The sequence below is a fragment of the Dermochelys coriacea genome, chromosome 2, assembly GCF_009764565.3.
Source record: "Dermochelys coriacea isolate rDerCor1 chromosome 2, rDerCor1.pri.v4, whole genome shotgun sequence".
Taxonomy (NCBI): Eukaryota; Metazoa; Chordata; order Testudines; family Dermochelyidae; genus Dermochelys; species Dermochelys coriacea.
The window spans coordinates 147,355,007-147,375,945 of record NC_050069.1 but is presented as its reverse complement, the minus strand read 5'-3'; the positions used below and the strand labels follow the sequence as shown (position 1 = coordinate 147,375,945).

The following is a 20,939-nucleotide window of genomic DNA, read 5'->3' as shown; positions in this document are numbered from 1 at the left end:
TAATGCTACTGCTTTTTATAGCTTTTTTACTACTGTCAAGTCTCATTTTATTAAAACCTTGGTGTATCTTTTTTCTTACTAAACCTTTTCTTTTTTTTAAACTTTGCCTGCAAGTCTATTAGCTTTTCCCTGATCTTCCTGTTTTAACTCTGATTTTATAAAACCTTTCCCGCCTCCCTCCCAATCTTAACTCTCACTATCTCTCATACATGACCCCATAGCTTTCCTCTCTGTTCCATCCTAAAACTCACCCCTTCCATACCTTCCCCCAACCTTCTCTCTATAGGAATAAAGGCCATTGTTGTCCGTCCCCCCCTCCCCATGAGATTATTTTTATGGGATGACCTACATAACTCACCTGTGGTTTTGCTACTAACAAGTAATATGGCCATCTCACTCATGCTGATAAACCTTTGTAACACACCAACACTTGTATGCATACAGAGTATGTTTCATATCTAATGTAATGGGCTATAGTTACTTTAGTGCATAAAAGTATTACATTTCAATAACTACATTCCATTTGGCGTAGTAAAATTAGTTGCCTCCATTATAAACTTCTAAATCTGCCTACATTTCATAAAGGACTTGTCTGTAGACAAGTTGTACTGCTTTATACTGTTATGTTTAATGGTGTAATCTTCCTTGTGTAGATACACTTTTATACCAATATATAAAACTATTATACCAATACAACAATTCCTGTATGTGAAAGGGAATAAGCTACATTGGTATAAGACACCTTTGTACAGTATAATTGTGTCCAACACTAGAAGTTCTACCTGGTATAACCATTTCAGTTTAAAAAAAAAAAAAAAAGGCATGCACAACTGTGTGTAGCTCAGGCCTAAGAAAACAGTAGTATAATAATATACTTCTGTAGCAAAATGTATAATTACTGATTCTTTCGGGGTTTTTCTAGTTTTCTTTGGTGCCATTGCAGTGAGTATTTCAGCAACTTTCACATCATTTCTCATTTATGTTCTGTAAATCCCTATGAACTGGAAGTTTTGGCTGGTAGTGCATGTTTCTCTGGGATGGATTCTTCCAACAATGCAAAATATTAAATGGTTTGAATAAAAAGAACTGCTACCTCTAAAGTAAGAGATGAGTGATTCTAGAGGAGTTGGAGCAGTTCTAGGTTGCTTCAGAGCATGTTTCTGAAGTGGTTGTTTTGTTTGTGCAGGATCCTTCAGATGTCTTAAATTTACAGCATAATTTACAAGTCAAATGAATAGTGTAAATTTACATAGTTGAAACATTTGTTTGAATAACATGCCCAGAAGCGAAGACTAAACTGAGCAACAAATTTTATTTATAAACTGTGCACATCCTAGCTGCTTCCTGAGTTGTGGATCACTCAATTTTATAAATGTTGATGCAGATTAACTCTGAATAGGATAAGATTTGTAATCATTGCATGGTAACAGAGTTTTCTTAACTTGTGGAAGGAAGGGGAAGAATTTTAAAACAAATATTTTGGGTGTTTAACAGTTAAAAATTACTGTTTACCTTCAGTTTGCTTTACTCTGAAAATTTTGGTAAATGACAAAATAACTTAACATGAATGTTCTAAAGAGCTGGGCCCATACCACTGCAGCAGCAGTACATGCTGCATTGGAAACATCTGGGTGCTACCAGAGCATCTGTAGTAGTGTAGGGCACGAAGAAGACCAGGCTGGATTCCTCCCATAGCCCCTCAGACCCAGCACACGAATATGCTAGCAGCTTCTCCTGACTGTCCATGGGGCAACCACATAAGGCAGGAGATCCCCTACATCCAGCAAGCAGAGCTGAGAACTGGTCTGGAGACCCAGTGTGTGATACCAGTGATTTATTCCCACTCTGAGATAAGCATACTCATTCTGCCTGCTAGTCTCATTCACCCTATATCTCAAGTTGTAGGAGTTTATGCAGTGCTGGAGGATTAGGGATCAAGCCTGCTGATGATGCAGGATGGGGCAGTAGTTACAATTGTATAATAGAAAAGTTTCTTTTTCCTTTTTAAAAAATCCCAACAAACCTTAGAAAATTACATACAAAAAAATCTGTCTTTAAAATATAGATTGCAGGTCAAGTATTCAAGTTTAAAAATGCCAGATTTACAGTTGCCTGTACAACCTTAATTTTGCCTCCTTGTGTGTTTGCATTATGATGCAGTCTTTAATTTACATGATCACATATTTGTTTTTTCCAGTAGAATCCCTTTCTCATTCAGTGCACTGGGTGGACGCAGAAGGGGGCAGAATTAAGGTTGTAAGGCAATCTTAAAATTGGTATTTCTACTTGAGGGCCTCTGAATTGCCACTCATGGAATTTGACCCCTCTGATATTGAGCTTCTGAACTACCTTGAAAAGCAATATCTGTTGGGTGAGGAGAGATATCGTATGAAGGTGACATCATTGACCTGCCCTATATAAGGGAGTGCACCCTCCACCCCACCAGCTTTTTCCTTTGTCACTGCCACACATGGAACAGAACTCATTCTATTGTGTCCTCCGGTCAAACCCTAGCCTTGTACATTATATTGTAAATAGCATAGTGTAGTTTAATTAGTTGTAGTATAAATAGTCATAACCTGCTGTTGGGACTGGGCCCCTTACTGAGATTGTGTTGGATCTTGAACCCCCTAAAGCCTACAAGCGGTATACCTCTTGTCCAACAATCATACCAGAATCTGAGACCCACATCCAGTCCCTTCTGTATGGATGAGTCCCACTCTGCTACCCAATGTACATCTTGCTCTGCCTTCATTCTCGGGTCCAGAAGGAAGAGAGATGTTGTGGGTCCAGGCTTATCTCTTGCCTGTTGTTGCCTAGAGCAGGGATTAGCAACCTTTGGCACGTTTTCCCATGAGGGAAATCTGCTGGCGGGCGAGGAGGGTTTGTTTACCTGCAGCGTCCGCAGGTTCGGCCGATTGCCGCTCCCGCTGGCCACGGTTCGCCAGGCCAACGGGGGCTGCAATCGGCCAAACCTCCAGACACTGCAGGTAAACAAACTGTCCCAGCCCGCCAGCGGATTTCCCTCCTGAGCCGCGTGTGGAAAAAGTTGCTGATCCCTAGCCTGGAGCCTGATACCCTAATGGGCCTGTTGGTAGTACTGAATGAGCCCAGCTTGTGTGCCAAAATCTTCTTGTAGGATTTAAGAGAGATCCCCCTGCTATAGATTTAACAGTACCTTCTGCTAAGGTCTTGAGACCGCAGTCTCCTTGGCCCTTTACAGGGAGTGGATCCCTCAGATATCACCATTGGCATAGGAAAGTTTTAGGGGCATCAGAGATTCTCTGAATAATCAGTGCAGACCGCACAGTGTTTGCTAAGGCAATTAGGTCTGATGTCCTTATTGACCTATGTAACATTGTTTGCTTGTCTGAACATGAGATCTTTGCAGCGCTAGGTGGCAGAACACTGCACACTAAATATGCACTGCTTTCAGAGGAGACAGACCATCCCTCTTCAAGTGCTCCAACAGCTTTCTTGATGGTAGAACAGGAACAAAATTCTCCAGGAGGTATCCTTTATTCTGCCCCATCCCTTTTAATCGTAATAAACACTGATGTGTCTATTCTGGACTGGGGTGCACATTGTTCCTAGAATCCAAGGCCAGAAGGGGACTCAATGGGTCTAGTCTGACCTACTGTGTAACACAGGCCACAGAACTTCTCCAAAATAATTTGCAGTGTGCATCTTCTAGAAAGATAACCAGTATTGCTTTAAAATTTATCAGTGTTGAAGAATTCACTATGACCCTTTGTAAGTTGTTCCAGTGATTTAAGTCTCTTTGACTGTTAAAAATGTACACCTTATTTCCAATCTGAATTTTTCTAGCCTCAAATTCCAGCCATTGCATCATGTTATACCATTCTCTGTTAGATTGAAGAGCCCATTATTAAATATTTGTTCCCTGTGTAGGTTCTTATAGACAGTGATCAAGTCACCCCTTAACCTTCAACAAACCTCTTCCAGTTTATCAACATTCTTGAATTGTGGATACCAGAACTGGGCACAGTATTCCAGTAGCAGTCGTACCAGTGCCAAATACAGAGGTAAAATAGACTCTCGACTCCTATTCGAGCTTCCCCTGTTTATGCATCCCAGGTTTGCATTAGTTCTTTTGGCCCCAGTGTTGCTCTGGGAGCTCACCTTCATAATGATTATCCATTATGACCCCGAATCCCTGCTTCCCAGGATAGAACACCCATTCAATAAGTATGGCCTACGTACTTTGTCTCTAGATTTATATATTTACACTTAGACATATTAGAACGTGTATTGTTTGCTTGAGCACAACTAAACTAGTGATCCAGAGCACTCTGTGTTAGTGACCTGTCCACTTCATTATTTACCACTCCAGTGCGTGTCATCTGCAAACTTTATTGGTGGTGATTTTGTGGTTTCTTCCAGGTCATTAATAAAAATGTTAAATAGCATAGGACCAAGAATTTATTTCTTTGGGTCCCCACTACAAACATACCTGTTGAATAATGATTTGTCATTTACAGTTATGTTTTGAGATCTATCAGTTAGCCAGTTTTTAATCCATTTAATGTATGCCATGTTAATTCCATATTTTTCTAGTGTTTTAATCAAAATTTTGTGCAGTATCAAGTAAAATGCTTTACAGAAGTCGTATTACATCAATACTACTAGCTTTTATCAACCAGATTTTTAATCTCATTTAAAAAAAATCAGGTTAATTTAACCACATCTGTTTTACATAAATTCATGTTGATTGGCATTAATTATATTACCTTTCTTTAATTCTTTATTATGCAAGTCCCGTATCAGCCACTCTAATATCTTTCCCAGGGTTGATGTCCGACTGATAGGCCTATAAATTACTAGGGTCATCACATTTACTGTTGTTAAATAATGACACAAGGTTAGGTTTCTTCTAGTTTTCTGGAACTTCCCCAGTGCTCCAAGACTTATTGAAGATCAGCACTGCTGGTCCAGCCAGCTCTTTAAAGACTCTTGGATTTAAGTTATCCGGACCTACTGGTTTTAGAATGTCTAACTTTAGTGGCTGCTGTTTAACATACTCCTGAGGTATTAGTGGAGTGAAAGAAGTAGAATACTTTATCATCTGTCTTTCTCCAAATATGGAACAGAAATGTTTGAACACTCTCTTCTACATTATTAATGATAATTCTACCATTTCCACCTAGTAATGGACCAATACAATTGTAAGGATTCTGTTTGTTCCTAATGACAGGTTTCAGAGTGGCAGCCGTGTTACTCGTTTTCTTTTTGCTAATACAGACTATTTGTGGCACCTTAGAGACTAACAAATTTATTAGAGCATAAGCTTTCGTGAGCTACAGCTCACTTCATCGGATGCATTTCCTAGTATGCTTAAAAAAAACTCCCACTTACTGCCATTAGCTCTTCTGGCCATAAAATTCTGTTTGTGTTTCTTTACTTCCCTTTTCAACTTTCTACAATTCCTACCTTCCCATTTATATTCATTACTATCAACTTCCCCTTTTTTCCATTTGTTTTATATAACTTCCCCCCTAAACCAGGTTGTTTTTTAATGAGTCTTCATCAATTGGGGCTTTTTATGCATCTAGTAAAGTGTTCTTAAACAATTCCCAATTACCATTCACATTTTTCTGATTAAATTCTTCCTCCCAGCTGATTTCTCATAATTATTTTCAACTTTGTGAAATTGGCCCTTTTAAAGTACCAAATATGCATAGCATTGATCTGGATTTTATTCTATTAGCACATTATAAATGTGATTAAGTCATGATCACTTGTACTTAAGTAATCATTTTTTAGTTCTGTGATCAGTACTACTTTATCTGTCAAGAAGAAATTTAATACAGAATTCCCACATGTTGAGACATCCAAGTATAAGCCCTCTGGAACATCTAGAAGTCTAGAGGCTGTGTTAGCGTACTGAAATTCAGGGCAGTACAATGGGTCCTCAAGACTTGTAGAACAAGTGTTTACAGACTACTCCATGGCCATGTATTACATCAAGAAGCAGGAGGGGAGCATCTTCTCTGGTCTTATCTGAAGACACAGGAAAATGGGCTGTGGTACATCCAAAGTCAAATCTTTTCTGTTGTGCTGCATCTGGCAAAGGATGAGAATGGAGAGGAAGATTTTTTTTTGTGAACCTTGAAACCTATTGTGTCCAGAGCACAGATGCAGCCACCCAGTAGTGGACCTCTATCTGAACAAAACTTTAAATTCCCACATACCTTGCACAAGAGCACTGAAGCTCCCTCTTGGATAGGTTTCTGCTCTGTTGGAACCACGCTTTTTTTTTTTAAATGGCTTCCCTCCCTTTTCCCTGATATCTAGCATTATAAAGATGATTAGATTGGACAGAACCAAAATTGTTAGTTCTTTGAGGAGTGTCCCTGTGAGTGCTCCACTTTTAGGTATTTGAGCGCCCCTGCGCTTCTAGTCAGAGATTTAAGGTAGCAGTGCCCTGATTGGCCACACATACGCTGCAGCCAGTGCATGCTGCTCTCTGTGTGTAGCCAACCGTTCCCCCATTGTTTCTTTGCCACCGTTGGCTTCGGTCGGAAGAGCAGCACCTCAGAATACTTTTCCTCAGAATATTTCCTTTCCTTTTTTGCCCAAAATTACCCCTTCTGTTCTCTGCGGGGTTCCTGTCTCTTCCCTTTTCATTTAAAAAACAATAACCAGAGACCCTCTTCAAACGGCTATGCCTGGCTCCCCAGGCTTTAAACGTTGCCTCACCTGCAGACTGTCAGTACCAGCTTCTGATGGACACTCCCAGTGTGTTCGCTACCTGGGGGAGACTCGCGTTACACAGAAGTACCACCACTGCAAAAAGTTAACGGCAGGGACCAGAAAGGCTAGGGAACTCCAGCTCAAACTGATGCTTTGGAGAAATCCCTGTGTCCTGCCTCTGACCCTGAGCAAGGGACCCTTCCCTACCAGCTCACTTGCTCACCAACTGCCGTGTCGGACATGGGATCCTCCTCTAAGATGAGCACAAAGGACCCAGCCCCCATGAAAACAAAGAAGCGGTCTCACTCCTCCCCCCGAGGGAAAATCACCATGCAAAAGGTAATCTCCGACTGCTAAATCTGCCCTGGTACCGTCGGCACACACCACGTGCCTCAGACCACATGGCACTGGGTTGCTCCAATGCAGAGGCAACTCGAGGAACAAAAGACCCAATGCAGTCTAGCTCTGAGACAGGCAGCCACAGCAAAACTAAGCCTGTTCCCTCACAGCTTAGAGAGTTGAAGCCCGGGCATGGAGCAGTGCTATGGTGCCACCTGCTGTTCCTATATATTACAGCAAGCCTACAGCACCGGCAGCACAGATGCTGACTAACGTCTATGTGCATGCCATGCCTGCATCTAACTTCCCAGTGCCACAGCATTTCATTAGCCAGGCAGACCTGATCATTGTCTCCACCCCTGGCACAGATGGCACCCCAGCCAGACCAGCAATGAGTCTCACAGCTACACCTGCTGGCTCAGCCCCTCCTCTCTCAAGCGCTGAGGAAGATTAACTGGCTGTGGGGTTCATCACCCAAACCTGGAACCTCAGGGCTGCAACCCTCTCAATGGATGCCCCCTCCAATAGCCCTCCCACCAAACTGGCCATACTGGGACCCATGGGCTCTGTACAGGGCTCACAATATTCATCCCTCTAACCAATTCAGGTCCAGAACACGAAGATCAGCTAAATCAGGGGTTGGCAAGCAAGCAGATTTTTACTGGCACGCTGCTGCCAGCCGGGGTCCCGGCCGCCGGTCCCATTCGGCCTGCTGCCTGCCTGGGTGAATGGAACCCCGGGAGCAGGTAGCTGAGACCCTGGCTGGCAAGAGCCAGCAGATGGAACCCCAGATCAGCAGCGGGCTGAGCCGCTCAACCTGCTGCCGGTCTGGGTGAACGGAACCCCTGGCCGGCAGCAGGCTGAGTGGGGCTAGCGGCTGGGACCCCGGCTGGCGGTGGGCTGAGCCGCTCAGCCCGCTGCCTGTCTGGGGTTCTGTCGGCCAGCCCAGCTCAGCCTGCTGATGGTCTGGAGTTCTGGCCCCTTGCCAGCTGGGGTCTTGGCCGCTGGTCCTGCTCAGCCCACTGCCTGCCTGGGTGAACGGAACCCCTGGCCCATAGCAGGCTGAGCAGGGTAGCAGCCAGGACCCCGGCTGGCAGGAGCTGGCAGAACCCCAGACGAGCAGCAGGTGTGCCGCTGCCAGCCTGGGATTCTGTCTGCCACTCCGCTCAGCCCGCTGATGGTCTGGGGTTCCGGCCACCACCCCCTTGCCAGCTGAGGTCCTGGCCACCAGCCCCACTCAGCCTGCTGCTAGGCTGGAGTTCTGTCGGGGGGCCACCTGTAAATGTAAAATTTATTATTGGCACACGAAACCTTAATGAAAACTTGGCACGCCACTTCTCAAAGGTTGCCGACTCCTGAGCTAGATCTACTTCACTGGTTACCACTGCTTCCCCTGAAATCGCTGGGGAGGAGCAGGAGGGCAATGACGACTTAATACCTCCTACCCATATTTCTTCATCATCCCCAGAGGACACAATTATGCCTCCGCCCACACTGGGGGATGACTTTCAATCTTTCCAAGATCTATTCAAGTGTGTGGCTGATTCCCTAGGTATCTGCTTAGAAGAGCTGCCAGATACATAGTATAAGTTCACTGACATTCTCCATGCCTCTCCTATGGCTAAGATTGCATTGCCTATTAATTCTGCCATTATGGACCCAGCAAAAACAGAGTTGCAGACAGCGGCCATTAGCCCACCTTCTTGTAAATGTTCAGACAAGAAGTGTTACATGCCAGTAAAAGGGCCGAGTTCCTCTTCACTCACCTTTGCCCAAAGTCACTGGTTGTGGAAGCCGTTACTCAAAAGGGAAAACAATGCCTGGCTCGTACAACCCCTTACGACAAAGACTGGAAACGCCTTGACCTGTTTGGTAGAAAGGCCTATTCCTCAGCGACTCTTCAGTTACGCATCGCTAACTACTAGCCAAATGCTATTACCATGCTATTAGCCAAATACACTCAACATTTTTGCCCAGATGTCTACATTTATTGAGCATCTCCCAACAGACAAAAAAGAAAAATACGAAGCGAGCATCTCAGAAGGTTCCCTGATTGCAGGATGGCCTTGCAGGCATCATTGGATTCTGCAGACATGGCGGCTCGCTCCATTGCTACGTCAGTAGTCATGCAGAGGGCCTCTGGGCTTCACCTTTCTGACTTCCCTAAGGAAATCCAGGCCACGATCGAGGACTTGCCTTGTGAGGGACAGAAACTCTTTGCGGACACCACGGATGCAGCTTGCATACACTCAAGGACTCCTGTGCTATGCTCAAAACCTTGGGAATTCACAACCTGATAACAAAAATAGGGTGCATTTTACACCCAGTGCTTCTGTACTGCTCTGTACACCCAGCTGCAGAGACAGTACTACCAATGTCAGCCAAGACAACGTCAGACACCAGGGCAATGCACATGTCCCAACCATCTACTTCTAGTCATGCATTTAAGTGTTTGGTTGAGGGCATGAGAGTCCCTCAAATTCCATTATCGCAACCATCTCCCAATTCCAGTCCACTTGGAGACTGCTTAACACCTTTCTATTTGGTCTGGGCAACCATTACATCGGACAAATGGGTTCTGGAAATTATACGCAAGAGCTATTCCATCCCTTTCACCTCTATTCAACCAACCCACCCTCCTTCCCCGTCCCTCTTCAGGGACCCTTCTCACGAGCACCTACTACAGCAGGAAATAAATCCCCCTCCTGCAACTCAGTGTAAATAAAACCCAGTCCTCCTGTGCTTGGGAGGTACAGGTTCTACAGCACCATTTCCTCATCCAAAAGAAAACAGGTGGCTGGAGGCCCATATGGGACTTGCGCAAGCTAAACAAGTTTATCAGAACTCAGTGTTTCAAGATGGTTACCCTGGCATTGGAGAAGGGAGATTGGCTCTCGGCCCTCGACTCCAGGATGCCTATTTCCATGTTACCATACATCCTTCACACAGACGTTTCACAGTAGGCAACCTACATTTCCAGTACAAAGTGCTCCCATTTGGACTTGCTGTGGCCCCGTGAGTTTTCTCCAAAGTCCTCACTGTGGTTGCAGCCCATCTTCACAGATAGTGGGTAATTGTATTCCCCTATCTAGATGATTACCTGTTGAAAGCGTCTACATACCAACAGGCAGTGGACGCTTTGTTGCTCACTGCAAATCTGTTCATAAGACTAGGCCTACAAATCAATGCCCTAAAATCTACCCTAATTTTGATCCAACAGTTGGAATTCATAGGTGCTCACCTGGACTGCACCACGGCATTGGCAAGTCTGTTCCTCATATTAATGAACCTCATAGCAACTATACAAAACAGCCTGCAGACATCCGCCAGGTTATGCCTCCAACTTCTAGGACGCATGTCAACAACCGCGTTTGTTGTGAAACATACACGACTTCATATGAGGCACCTTCATGCATAGCTCCATATAGTATACATACCTCAGACATTCTATTCACAAGCGACTGACCATGCCCACCATGATAAAGAACTCGTTATCCTGGTGGACAAACCACTCCAATGTCTGAGTGTCCCGTTCCAACGACACACCCCATCAGTAACGATAACCACGGATGCACCTCTCCAGGGCTGGGGGGCACACCTGTCTGAACATATCGTCCAGGGCAGATGGTCTTCCATGGAGTCCATGCTCCACATAAATCTACTGGCGCTCCAGGTGATCCACAATGCATGCCACCGTTTTCTGCCCCTCATTCACAATAAGATAGTGCAGATCCTTACAGACAGTTTGACCCCCATGTCACCAAGGTGGGGCTCGATCTTACCCACCCTGCACAGAGTCAATTCATCTTTGGGAGTGGTGCATCTCCCACAACATAGTTCTCAAAGCACCCTACCTACTGGGAAGCCAAACAGCACAGCGGATGAGCTAAGCAGAAACTTCTCCCAGGTACATGAATAGAAAATGGACCCAGAAATCCTCACCACTATCTTCCAACACTAGGGTTCCCCAAAATAGACCTTTTTGCAGTGCCCCACAATACCAAATGCCCTCAATGCTGCTCCTGGGCAGGACTCAGGGAGAACTTCCTTGGGGATGCCTTCCTCATGAAATGGGAAGCACCTCTAATGTACGCTTTTCCCCCCGATTCCTCTGATATCTCTTGTCCTTTACAAGATAAAACAGGACAGATCCCGAGTAATCCTGATCGCACTGCTAGATGATTACACCACCACCATGGCCCCTTCCACTCGTACCTCACCTACTCACACAGGACTCAGTCTCCGTCCCCAACATCCCGATCCTCCATCTCAAGGCATGGCTAATCTGTGGCTGACACCTCTGGAGGCAGGCTGTTCCACAGAGGTCCAGGATATTTTGATGAACAGCAGACTATTAACCACACAAAAAACATATGCTCAAAAGTGGTGTAGTTTCTTACTGTTACGGACGCAAACAACTTTCCCCTTGAATGGCCTAATCCCCGCAATACTTGAACATATGCGGACCCTAAAAAAATCAGTTCTTTCTATCAGTTCACTCTGGGTACACTTATCTGGAATGGAAAGCTGTGATTGCAGAGTAGATGGCCTCATTATATTCGCACATCCTCTCATTAAATGCTTTAAGGGTATACAGAATACATACCCTACTGTCAGAGACCCTATCCCTGTGTGGGACCTTAACTTAGTCCTCCGTATCCTCATGGGGAAACCTTTTGAGCCTCTGGCTACCTGCTCACTATTACACTTGTCCATGAATGTCGCCTTCCTAGTCGCAATTACGTCGGCACAACGGGTTGGAGAGCTTGGTGCCCTGATGGTAACTTCACCTTACACCATATTGCTCAACAAGGTAATCCTTCGCCTACATCCGAAATTCATACCTAAAATGGTCTCATCCTTCCATCTCAACCAGCTCATCTACTTACCTGTATTCTTCCCAAAGCCGCATGCTGACATCAGGGAAGCATCTCTTCTCACATTGGATGTTTGTAGAGCACACACGTTCTATATAGATAGAACAAAGACATTCAGAAAATCCACCAGACTGTTCGTTTCCACAATGGAACGATCAAGGATTAACCATTTCCAAACAACAATTTTCAAAATGGATATCAGAGTGCATCTGATTATGCTACCACGAACACTACCTAGAACCCCGCTCTAGTTTTCACATGCATTCCACCAGGGCTATATCCTTATCACTGGCCTTTCTTAAAGATATACCCATCATTGATGTATGTAAAGCAGCTACCTGGGCATCACCCCACACCTTCACCAGTCATTATGCTATAGAGAAGCAATCAGCTGCTGACGCTCGTTTCGGAGAATCGGTGTTATCCACCGCTCAGTAAAAATCTCCAAAGCCCCTCCTTTCACTGAAAGGTACTGCTCCATAGTCACCTAAAAGTGGAGCATCCACAGGGGAAGATGAAGAAGAAGAAACAACCACTCACCTGTGCAGTAACTGAGGGTCTTCGAGATGAGTGTCCCTGTGGGTGATCCACTACTTCCCTCTGCTTCAGAGTTTCTCTTCGATCCTCTGTGGCAGAGAAGAAACTGGGGGGGCAGCTGGCGATGTGCTTGCAATACCCACTCAGAGCAGCATGAGCGTCACCGACCAGGGCACTTCTACTTTAAATCTCCTACTAGAAGCGCAGGGGCACTCAAACACCTAAAAGTGGAGCACCCACAGGGACAACCATCTCAAAGAACCTCAGTTATTGCACAGATGAGTAATCTTCTCTTCTAGTGTGGCCTTGTCAGCACTGGCCTGAGAGCCTATGTCTCAGATGTTCCAATCCATATTATTGAAATGCTAGAAACAGAAATGAAGCAGTTCTCTGTTTGGGCCACGAGTAAAGGACTAACCCCATTTGAGCTGGGGTCCCTGCAGTCCTAGAGTACCCTTTACACCTGAAGTTTCAGGGCATAGCTATAGCTTTCTTAAAAGTCCACATGGGAGCAGTATCTGCTTATTGTAATTACATGTAGTGTAGTTGTAGCCATGTCAGTCCCAGGGTATTAGAGAGAGAAGGTGGGTGAAGTAATATCTTTTATTGGACCAACTTCTGTTGTTGGTGTGAGATACAAGCTTTTGAGCCACACAAACTCTTTCGGTGTAGAAAAGATACGCTGAGTGTCATAGCTAAATGCAAGATGGAACAGATCCATTTAGCATAACGAGGTAGCACATATTCTAAGGGACCATTCAAGGTAGAGCAGTCCATTAATGCCTCTGCAGTCATAGGACAAAAAGAGGGGGATAGTGGTTTACAGATTATGGCTTATTACAACAAATCCAGTGTCTGTTCAGTCCATGATTTTTAGTATCTAGTGGAGTTATGAATTTTATTTCCCAGGCTTGTCTTTTGAAAATGTTGTGCAAGTTTTCTTTGAGGATGGGGACAAGGACTGATAGGTCAGGCATAGATTGTAGACCCTTATACACTCTTCAGGGACTAATGCACTCCCCTCTTCCCCCCCCCCCGCCCACGTATTTGCAGTGACAATCTTCAAAACAGAGTAGGGTTTATTAATCAGCTGGAACATAGCGTTCAAAGTCCTTATGTTAGCACAGAGAAATAAAGGTTAAAGCATAGTCCATTCTGGTCAAGCCAGAGCAGATCACCAGCCAAGTACAGTGGATTCTATCTCAGGCTCTCTCTTGGACTCACTTGTTTGTCCTAGGAGAGAGCAGCCACCTTCCTCCAGAAGCCCACACTTTGTCCCTTGCTGTTCACGTCTCAATCCTCTGTTCTTAAGCGGGGTCTCTGCTCAGCTTCCGTGATGCGTGGTGGGAGGAAAGCCACCTTCCTCTGTGTTATTTCCTAGGTGTCGATATTCAGGCCACTGGGGCTTTTCGTTGTCTCCTTTGAATTCAGTATTGATCTGTTACTTTCAGCAGGTTTCAGCCAATTCATTAGTGTCGCTAATCATTACAACCCAGACAGCAAGGAAACTCGTCCTGTGCTGCCACTAAGAGAAGACTTAGTCCTGGGGGATGGGGGAGGGTTAAGTACTAATTATAGAGGGAAACTGAGGTGCACATAGGATTCATAAAAAAAAAAAATGCAGAAAATTCCATTTTCACACATGGTAAAGGTGTACCCCTCCCCTCCTGCCCAGTTAGTGAGCTCTCACCTTCATGGACTTAAAGCTTGACCTAATTAAGTTGATGGGCTCTACTTATGAGTATCTGGCACAAGCCTCTTGAGTGCTTTTCAATCAAAATGGCCATCTGCTAGGCGGGTGCATGAGCTTAGGCCACTCCCCTTGTATTATGGTACACAAGTAGAAAGTCGCCCTGATGCCCCATCCTAGCTTTGTGTCTAAAGTGGTCTCAGATTCCCAACTATCTCCTTCATGTTCTTCCCTAGACCCCATTTCCTTGCAGGAGAAACTCTTCTCCATATTCTAGATGTAAAAAGGATTCTTTGTTTTTACCTGGAAAATACCAAGCCTGTTAGAAAATCCTATAGGCTATATATAGCATATGGGGAGATGAATGATGGTTCACTGGTTATGGCACTAGCTTGAGATCTGGGTTCAAGTACCAAAGACTTCCTGTGTGAACTTGAGCAAGTCACTTAACCTCTCTGTTGTTCCATGCCCCATCTGTAAAACTGGGATAATAGTACTTCCTTACCACACAGGAACACACTTACATCTTTGCAAGAAAACCAGTGTCCCCTGGTTTAAAGAGTGACTCCACTAGAGCCACCACTCCATTAGTGGCATGCCTCTGGCAGTTTCCCTAGTGGAGATATATAATGCAACAACTTGAAGTTTGGTGAATGTGTACACTAATCAGTACTCTTTGGATTTAGCTTTGTGCTCTGATCCCCAGTTGGGGAGAGTGGTCCATATTTAGCTAAGAATACTTTATCCACAGACATCCTCGTGGGACGCTACTTGTTAATCTCCCTGAAATGGAAATACAGAGCCTTTGAATCATGAAAGAGAGATTACTTATCAGTATCTGTTCTTCGAGTGCTAGCTCATGTCAATTCCATTCTAGGTGCGTGTGCCCCCATGTGCACAGTCATTGGAGATTTTTGCCTTAGCAGTATCTATAGGGTTGGCTGTGGCGCCCCCTTGATAGTGTCACGCTCATACGCTGGTATATTAGGCACCGCCAACCCTATGCCCTGTCAGTTTCTTGCTGCCTGTGATAGTTGGTTGGAGCGCCTTGTCTTGCATCGCAAGAACATTAGTGGTCCATTGTTCTGTCTCCTTTGTTTTTAGTTGTTAGGTACTTAGACCATTAAGTTAAGTGTTAGAGTAGTTTAGTAGTTAGAGTCCTGGCAGGGGCTTTGCTTCAGAAGGGGGCTTTAAGCCATGCTCATCGTGCAGCTGGCTGCTTCCCATTAGTGACCCCCCCCCCCCCCCATAGCTGTTTAAAGTGTTTGGGGGAGTCCCACAGAAAGGACAAGTGCAGGATCTTCAGAAACTTTTGCCCTCAAACTCAAAAGGAGCAGAATATTCTCTTTAGGGCCCTCCTCGAGGAGACGGCGCTTCGTTCTACCTCGGAGCCCTCTCTATCGGAGTCCACACCCAGCACTTTGGCATGGACGTGCAGCTCACCACCGGCACCAAAATCTGGCTGGCGCCATTCCCCCTCGCTGGCGCCTAAGAAGCGGTCAAAGTCGATGGGGCTGCCAGCTCCACAGAAAAAGGGGGCTTCAGGGAAAGGACCTGTGTTAGGCCACGTGCCTGCCATGGAGCTACTTGAGGTAACGCTGCAGTTGGACCCCCAGCTCAGCTAGGGACCCACCTCCAACTCCAGGAGTGGCAGGGGATCACAGCCCCTTGTAGGGCCATCTGTGCCCAAAGCGGGCCTGGCAGCCAAAGAGCAAGTAGACCGGCAGGCACCGCAGATTCCAAGCCAGGCGACAGGCCCTGCTAAGGCCCCGGCATCTTTGGGCAAGCCGGTTACGGGACCCCCCTTCTAAAGCAGCCTCGGTCCCCTGTCAGAAGGCCCAGGTCCCTGACGCCAAGGTCTTCACTTACAAGGTACGGGACATCTGAGCCATGATGCCGATCCCTGTATCCACAGTACCATTGGGCCTCCTACCAGAGATCACCATGGTGCACATCACCATTGCCTTGACAGTCTTCCAGGCTTCAATTCGCCCCCCCCCCCCCCGCGGTGCAGGATTGTTCCCGGTCGTGGCACTGGTCTCCGACTCCCCAGTACTGCTCTTCAGGCAGGCACCGATCATCATCCTCTCCTTACCGGTCATTGACGAGGGTCAGTCGGCAGACTCTGGCATCTACGCTCCGACCTGGTCACCGGAAGGGCAATAGTCCAAAGGACAGTTCAGCCCCCTCACCTATAAAAGGCGACTTACCACCAGGCTGTGAGACCAGCACAGCTCCTGCGGTGGTGGCGTTGAGGCAGGGACAGGAGTCCACCCAATGGCAGTATTGGAACCCATGGGGTGTACCTGTTATGCTGGTCCTATACTCAGACCTTTCTTCCCAGGCTCACAAACTGCCCCCACCATTACTGGAGTTGGAGCACGGTGCTGAATCTGATGTTAGGCTGACACAGTGGACACCAATGGCCTAAGAGCTGACCGCAGACGAGCAAAGGGAAGCCGCCCCTCCCTTTGCAGTGCAGTAGTCTTTATCATCTCCGGATGAAGTGGTGGTGGGCCTCTCGCAAACTAGCGTCTCCTCTGACAACTTCAAGGAGCACCAAGCCATGCTCAAAAGGATGGCTGCCAACCTGAACTTGGAGGTTGAGGAGCTAGGGGAGGAGTCCAACCTCTTTAATGTCATACCCTCCTCCACCCTGGCCCGAGTCATGTTACCCAGCTATCCAGGGGTCCTAAAAATTGCTATGTCTGTATATCACATCCCCTCTTCCATTCCGCCTATCTACAAGAAGATGAAGTAGTACTATGTCCCAGCAAAGGGATTTGAGAACCTGTACACTCACCCTCCAGTGGGGTCCCGGTCATCTCCACCGTCCACGAAAGGGATAGGCAGGGCCAGGTGAGTGGCACACCAAGAAATAAAGTTGCCAACAGACTGGACTGGTTAGTCAGGAAAACTTATTCGACAACCAACCTGCAATTTTGGGTGTGTAACCATCAGGACCTGCTAGGCAGGTACAACTTTAGTCTGTGGTACTCTGAGCAAGTTGAAGGAGGGCCTCCTACAGGACCGATCGCAGGAGTTTGCCACATTGGTGGAAGAGAGCAGAGGGGTGGTGAGAGGCGCCATCCAGATGGCCAGAGACTCAGTGTCTAGGGTAGTTGTCTCTGTGGTGGTCATGAGGCGCAGCTCCTAGTTAGTCATAGAGCCATAGAATATCAGGTTTGGAAAGGACCTCAGGAGGTCATCTAGTCCAACCCACTGCTCAAAGCAGGACCAATCCCCAACTCAATCATCCCAGCCAGGGCTTTGTCAAGCCTGACCGTAAAAACCTCGAAGGAGATTCCACCACCTCCCTAGGTAACCCATTCCAATGCTTCACCACCCTCATAGTGAAAAAGTTTTTCCTAACATCCAACCTGAACCTCCCCCACTGCAACTTGAGACCACTGCTTCTTGTTCTGTCATCTGCCACCACTGAGAACAGCTGATCTCCATCCTCTTTGGAACCCCCCTTCAGGTAGTTGAAGGCTGCTACCAAATCTCCCCTCAGTCTTCTCTTCTGCAAACTAAACAAGTCCAGTTCCCTCAGCCTCTCCTTGTCAGTCATGTGCCCCAGCCCCCTAATAATTTTCATTGCCCTTTGCTGGGCTCTCTCCAATTTGTCCACACCCTTTCTGTAATGAGGAGCTCAAAACTGGACAGTACTCCAGATGAGGCCTCACCAATGTCAAATAGAGGGGAACAATCACGTCCCTCGATCTGCTGGCATTGCCCCTACTTATACAGCCCAAAATGCCATTAGCCTTCTTGGCTAAAAGGGCACACTGTTGACTCATATCCAGCTTCTCGTCCACTGTAACCCCTAGGTCCTTTTCTGCAGAACTGCTGCCTAGCCATTCGGTCCCTAGTCTGTAGCGGTGCATGGGATTCTTCCATCCTAAGTGCAGGACTCTGCACTTGTCCGTGTTGAACCTCAGATTTCTTTAGCCCAATCCTCTAATTTGTCTAGGGCCCTCTGTATCCTATCCCTACCCTCCAGCATATCTACCTCTCCTCCCAGTTTAGTGTCATCTTCCAACTTGCTGAGGGTGCAATCCACTCCATCCTCCAGATCATTAATGAAGATATTGAACAAAACATACCCTTCAGGCACTTCGCTTGATAGCGGCTGCCAACAAGACATGGAGCCATTGATCACTACCCGTTGTGCCCAACAATCTAGCCAGCTTTCTATCCACCTTATAGTCCATTCATCCAGCCCATACTATAACTTGCTGGCAAGAATACTGTGGGAGACTGTATCAAAAGCTTTGTTAAAGTCAAGGACTAACATGTCCACTGCTTTTCCCTCATCCGCAGAGCCAGTTATCTCGTCATAGAAGGCAATTAGATTAGTCAGGCATGACTTATAGATTCATAGATATTAAGGTCAGAAGGGACTATTATGACCATCTAGTCCGACCTCCTGCACAATGCAGGCCACAGAATCTCACCCACCCACTCCTGCGAAAAACCTCTCACCTATGTCTGAGCTATTGAAGTCCTCAAATTGTGGTTTAAAGACTTCAAGGAGCAGAGAATCCTCCAACAAGTGACTCATGCCCCATGTTAAAGTGGAAGGCGAAAAGCCTCCACGGCCTCTTCCAATCTGCCCTGGAGGAAAATTCCTTCCCAACCCCAAATATGGCAGTCAGCTAAATCCTGAGCATATGGGCAAGATTCACCAGCCAGATACCCAGGAAAGAATTCTCTGTAGTAACTCAGATCCCACCCCATCTAACATCCCATCACAGGCCATTGGGCCTATTTACCATGAATATTTAAAGATCAATTAACTGCCAAAATCATGTTGTCCCATCATACCATCTCCTCCATAAACTTACTGAGTTTAATCTTAAAGCCAGATAGGTCTTTTGCCCCCACTGCTTCCCTTGGAAGGCTATTCCAAAACTCCTCTGATGGTTAGAAACCTTCATCTAATTTCAAGTCTAAACTTCCCAATGACCAATTTATATCCATTTTTTTCTTGTGTCCACATTGATACTGAGCTTAAATAATTCCTCTCCCTCTCTGGTATTTATCCCTCTGATATATTTATAGAGAGCAATCATATCTCCCCTCAACCTTCTTTTAATTAGGCTAAACAAGCCAAGCTCTTTGAGTCTCCTTTCATAAAACAGGTTTTCCATTCCTTGGATCATCCTACCTGTTCCATTTTGAATTCATCCTTCTTAAACATGGGAGACCAGAACTGCACACAGTATTCCAGGTGAGGTCTCGTATAACAGTACTAAAACCTCCTTACCTCTACTGGAAATACCTCGCCTGATGCATCCCAAGACTGCATTAGCTTTTTTCACAGCCATCTCACATTGGCGGCTCAGTCATCCTATGGTCAACCAATACTCCAAGGTCGTCCTTCTCCTCAGTTACTTCTAATTGATGCATCCCCAGCTTATAACTAAAATTCTTGCTATTAATCCCTAAATGCATAACCTTACTTCTCACTATTAAATTTCATCCTTTTACTATTTCTCCAGTTTACAAGGTCATCGAAATCTTCCTGTGTGATATCCTAGTCTCTCTCTCAATTGGTAATACCTCCCAGCTTTGTATCATCTGCAAACTTTATTAGCACGCTCCCACTTTTTGTGCCAAGGTCAGTAATAAAAAGATTGGTCCCAAAACTGATACCTGATGAACTCCACTGGTAACCTCCCTCCAGCCTGACAGTTCACCTTTCAGTAGGACCCGCTATAGTCTCCCTGTTAACCATTTCCTTATCCACCTTTCAATTTTCATATTGATCCCCATCTTTTCCAATTTAACTAATAATTCCCCATGTGGCACTGTATCAAACGCCTTACTGAAATCAAGGTCAATTGGATCCACTGCGTTTCCTTTGTCTAAAAAATTTGTTACCTTCTCAAAGGAGGTGGTCAGGTTGGTTTGGCACAGTACCTTTTTTGTAAAACCATGTTATTTTGTCCAATTTACCATTGACCTCAATGTCCTTAACTACTTTCTCCTTCAAAGTTTTTTTCAAGACCTTGCATACTACAGATGTCAAATAGGCCTATAGTTACCCGAATCACATTTTTTTCCTTTCTTAAAAATAGGAACTATGTTAGCAATTCCAGTCATAGGGTACAACCCCTGAGTTTACAGATTCATTAAAAATTCTTGCTAATGGGCTTGCAATTTCGGGTGCCAATTCCTTTAATATTCTTGGATGAAGGTTACCTGGGCCCCCCGATTTAATCCCATTAAACTGTTTGAATTTCGCATCTACCTCCATATCCTCATTCCCATTTGTCATTCTACCATTATCCCTAAGATCCTGTTTAGCCTTATTAAAGGCTGAGGCCAAGTATTTGTTTAGATATTGGGCCATGCCTAGATTATCCTTAAAGTCCACTCCATCCTCAGTGTTTAGCGGTCCTACTTCTTATTTATATGGCTATAGAACCTTTTACTATTGGTTTTAATTCCCTTTGCAAGGTCCAACTCTACTCTACTTTTAGCCTGTCTCACTTGATCCCTACATGTTCTGACCTCAATTAGGTAGCTTTCCTTGCTGATCCCTCCCATCTTCCCACTCCCTGTATGCTTTCTGCTTCTTCTTAATCACCTCTCTGCGATGCTTGCTCATCCAGCTTGGTCTACAACTCCTGTCTATGAATTTTTCCCCCTTTCTTGGGACGCAGGCTTCCGATAGCTTCTGTAGCTTTGATTTAAAGTAATCCCAGGCCGCCTCTGCCTTTAGATCCATAAGTTCTTCAGTACAATCCACTTCCCTAACTAATTTCCTTAATTTT

The 20,939-nt window shown here is 45.6% G+C and overlaps 1 protein-coding gene across 6 annotated transcripts in view; it reads left to right on the top strand.

Moving 5' to 3' along the window:
* The window catches only part of ICE1 (interactor of little elongation complex ELL subunit 1), an 89,574-nt gene that overhangs the window by 45,717 nt on the left and 22,918 nt on the right, over positions 1-20,939 (top strand). Inside the window, exon 17 of one of the 6 annotated variants that reach the window (XM_038388893.2) lies at positions 3,913-4,673. The exons of the other annotated variants lie outside the window; for them this stretch is intronic. Within the exon in view, the coding sequence (XP_038244821.1) occupies positions 3,913-3,945 (33 nt within the window). The 3' untranslated portion in view covers positions 3,946-4,673. Of the gene's footprint in view, positions 1-3,912; positions 4,674-20,939 lie in introns of those variants that run through there. 6 annotated transcript variants of the gene reach the window in all.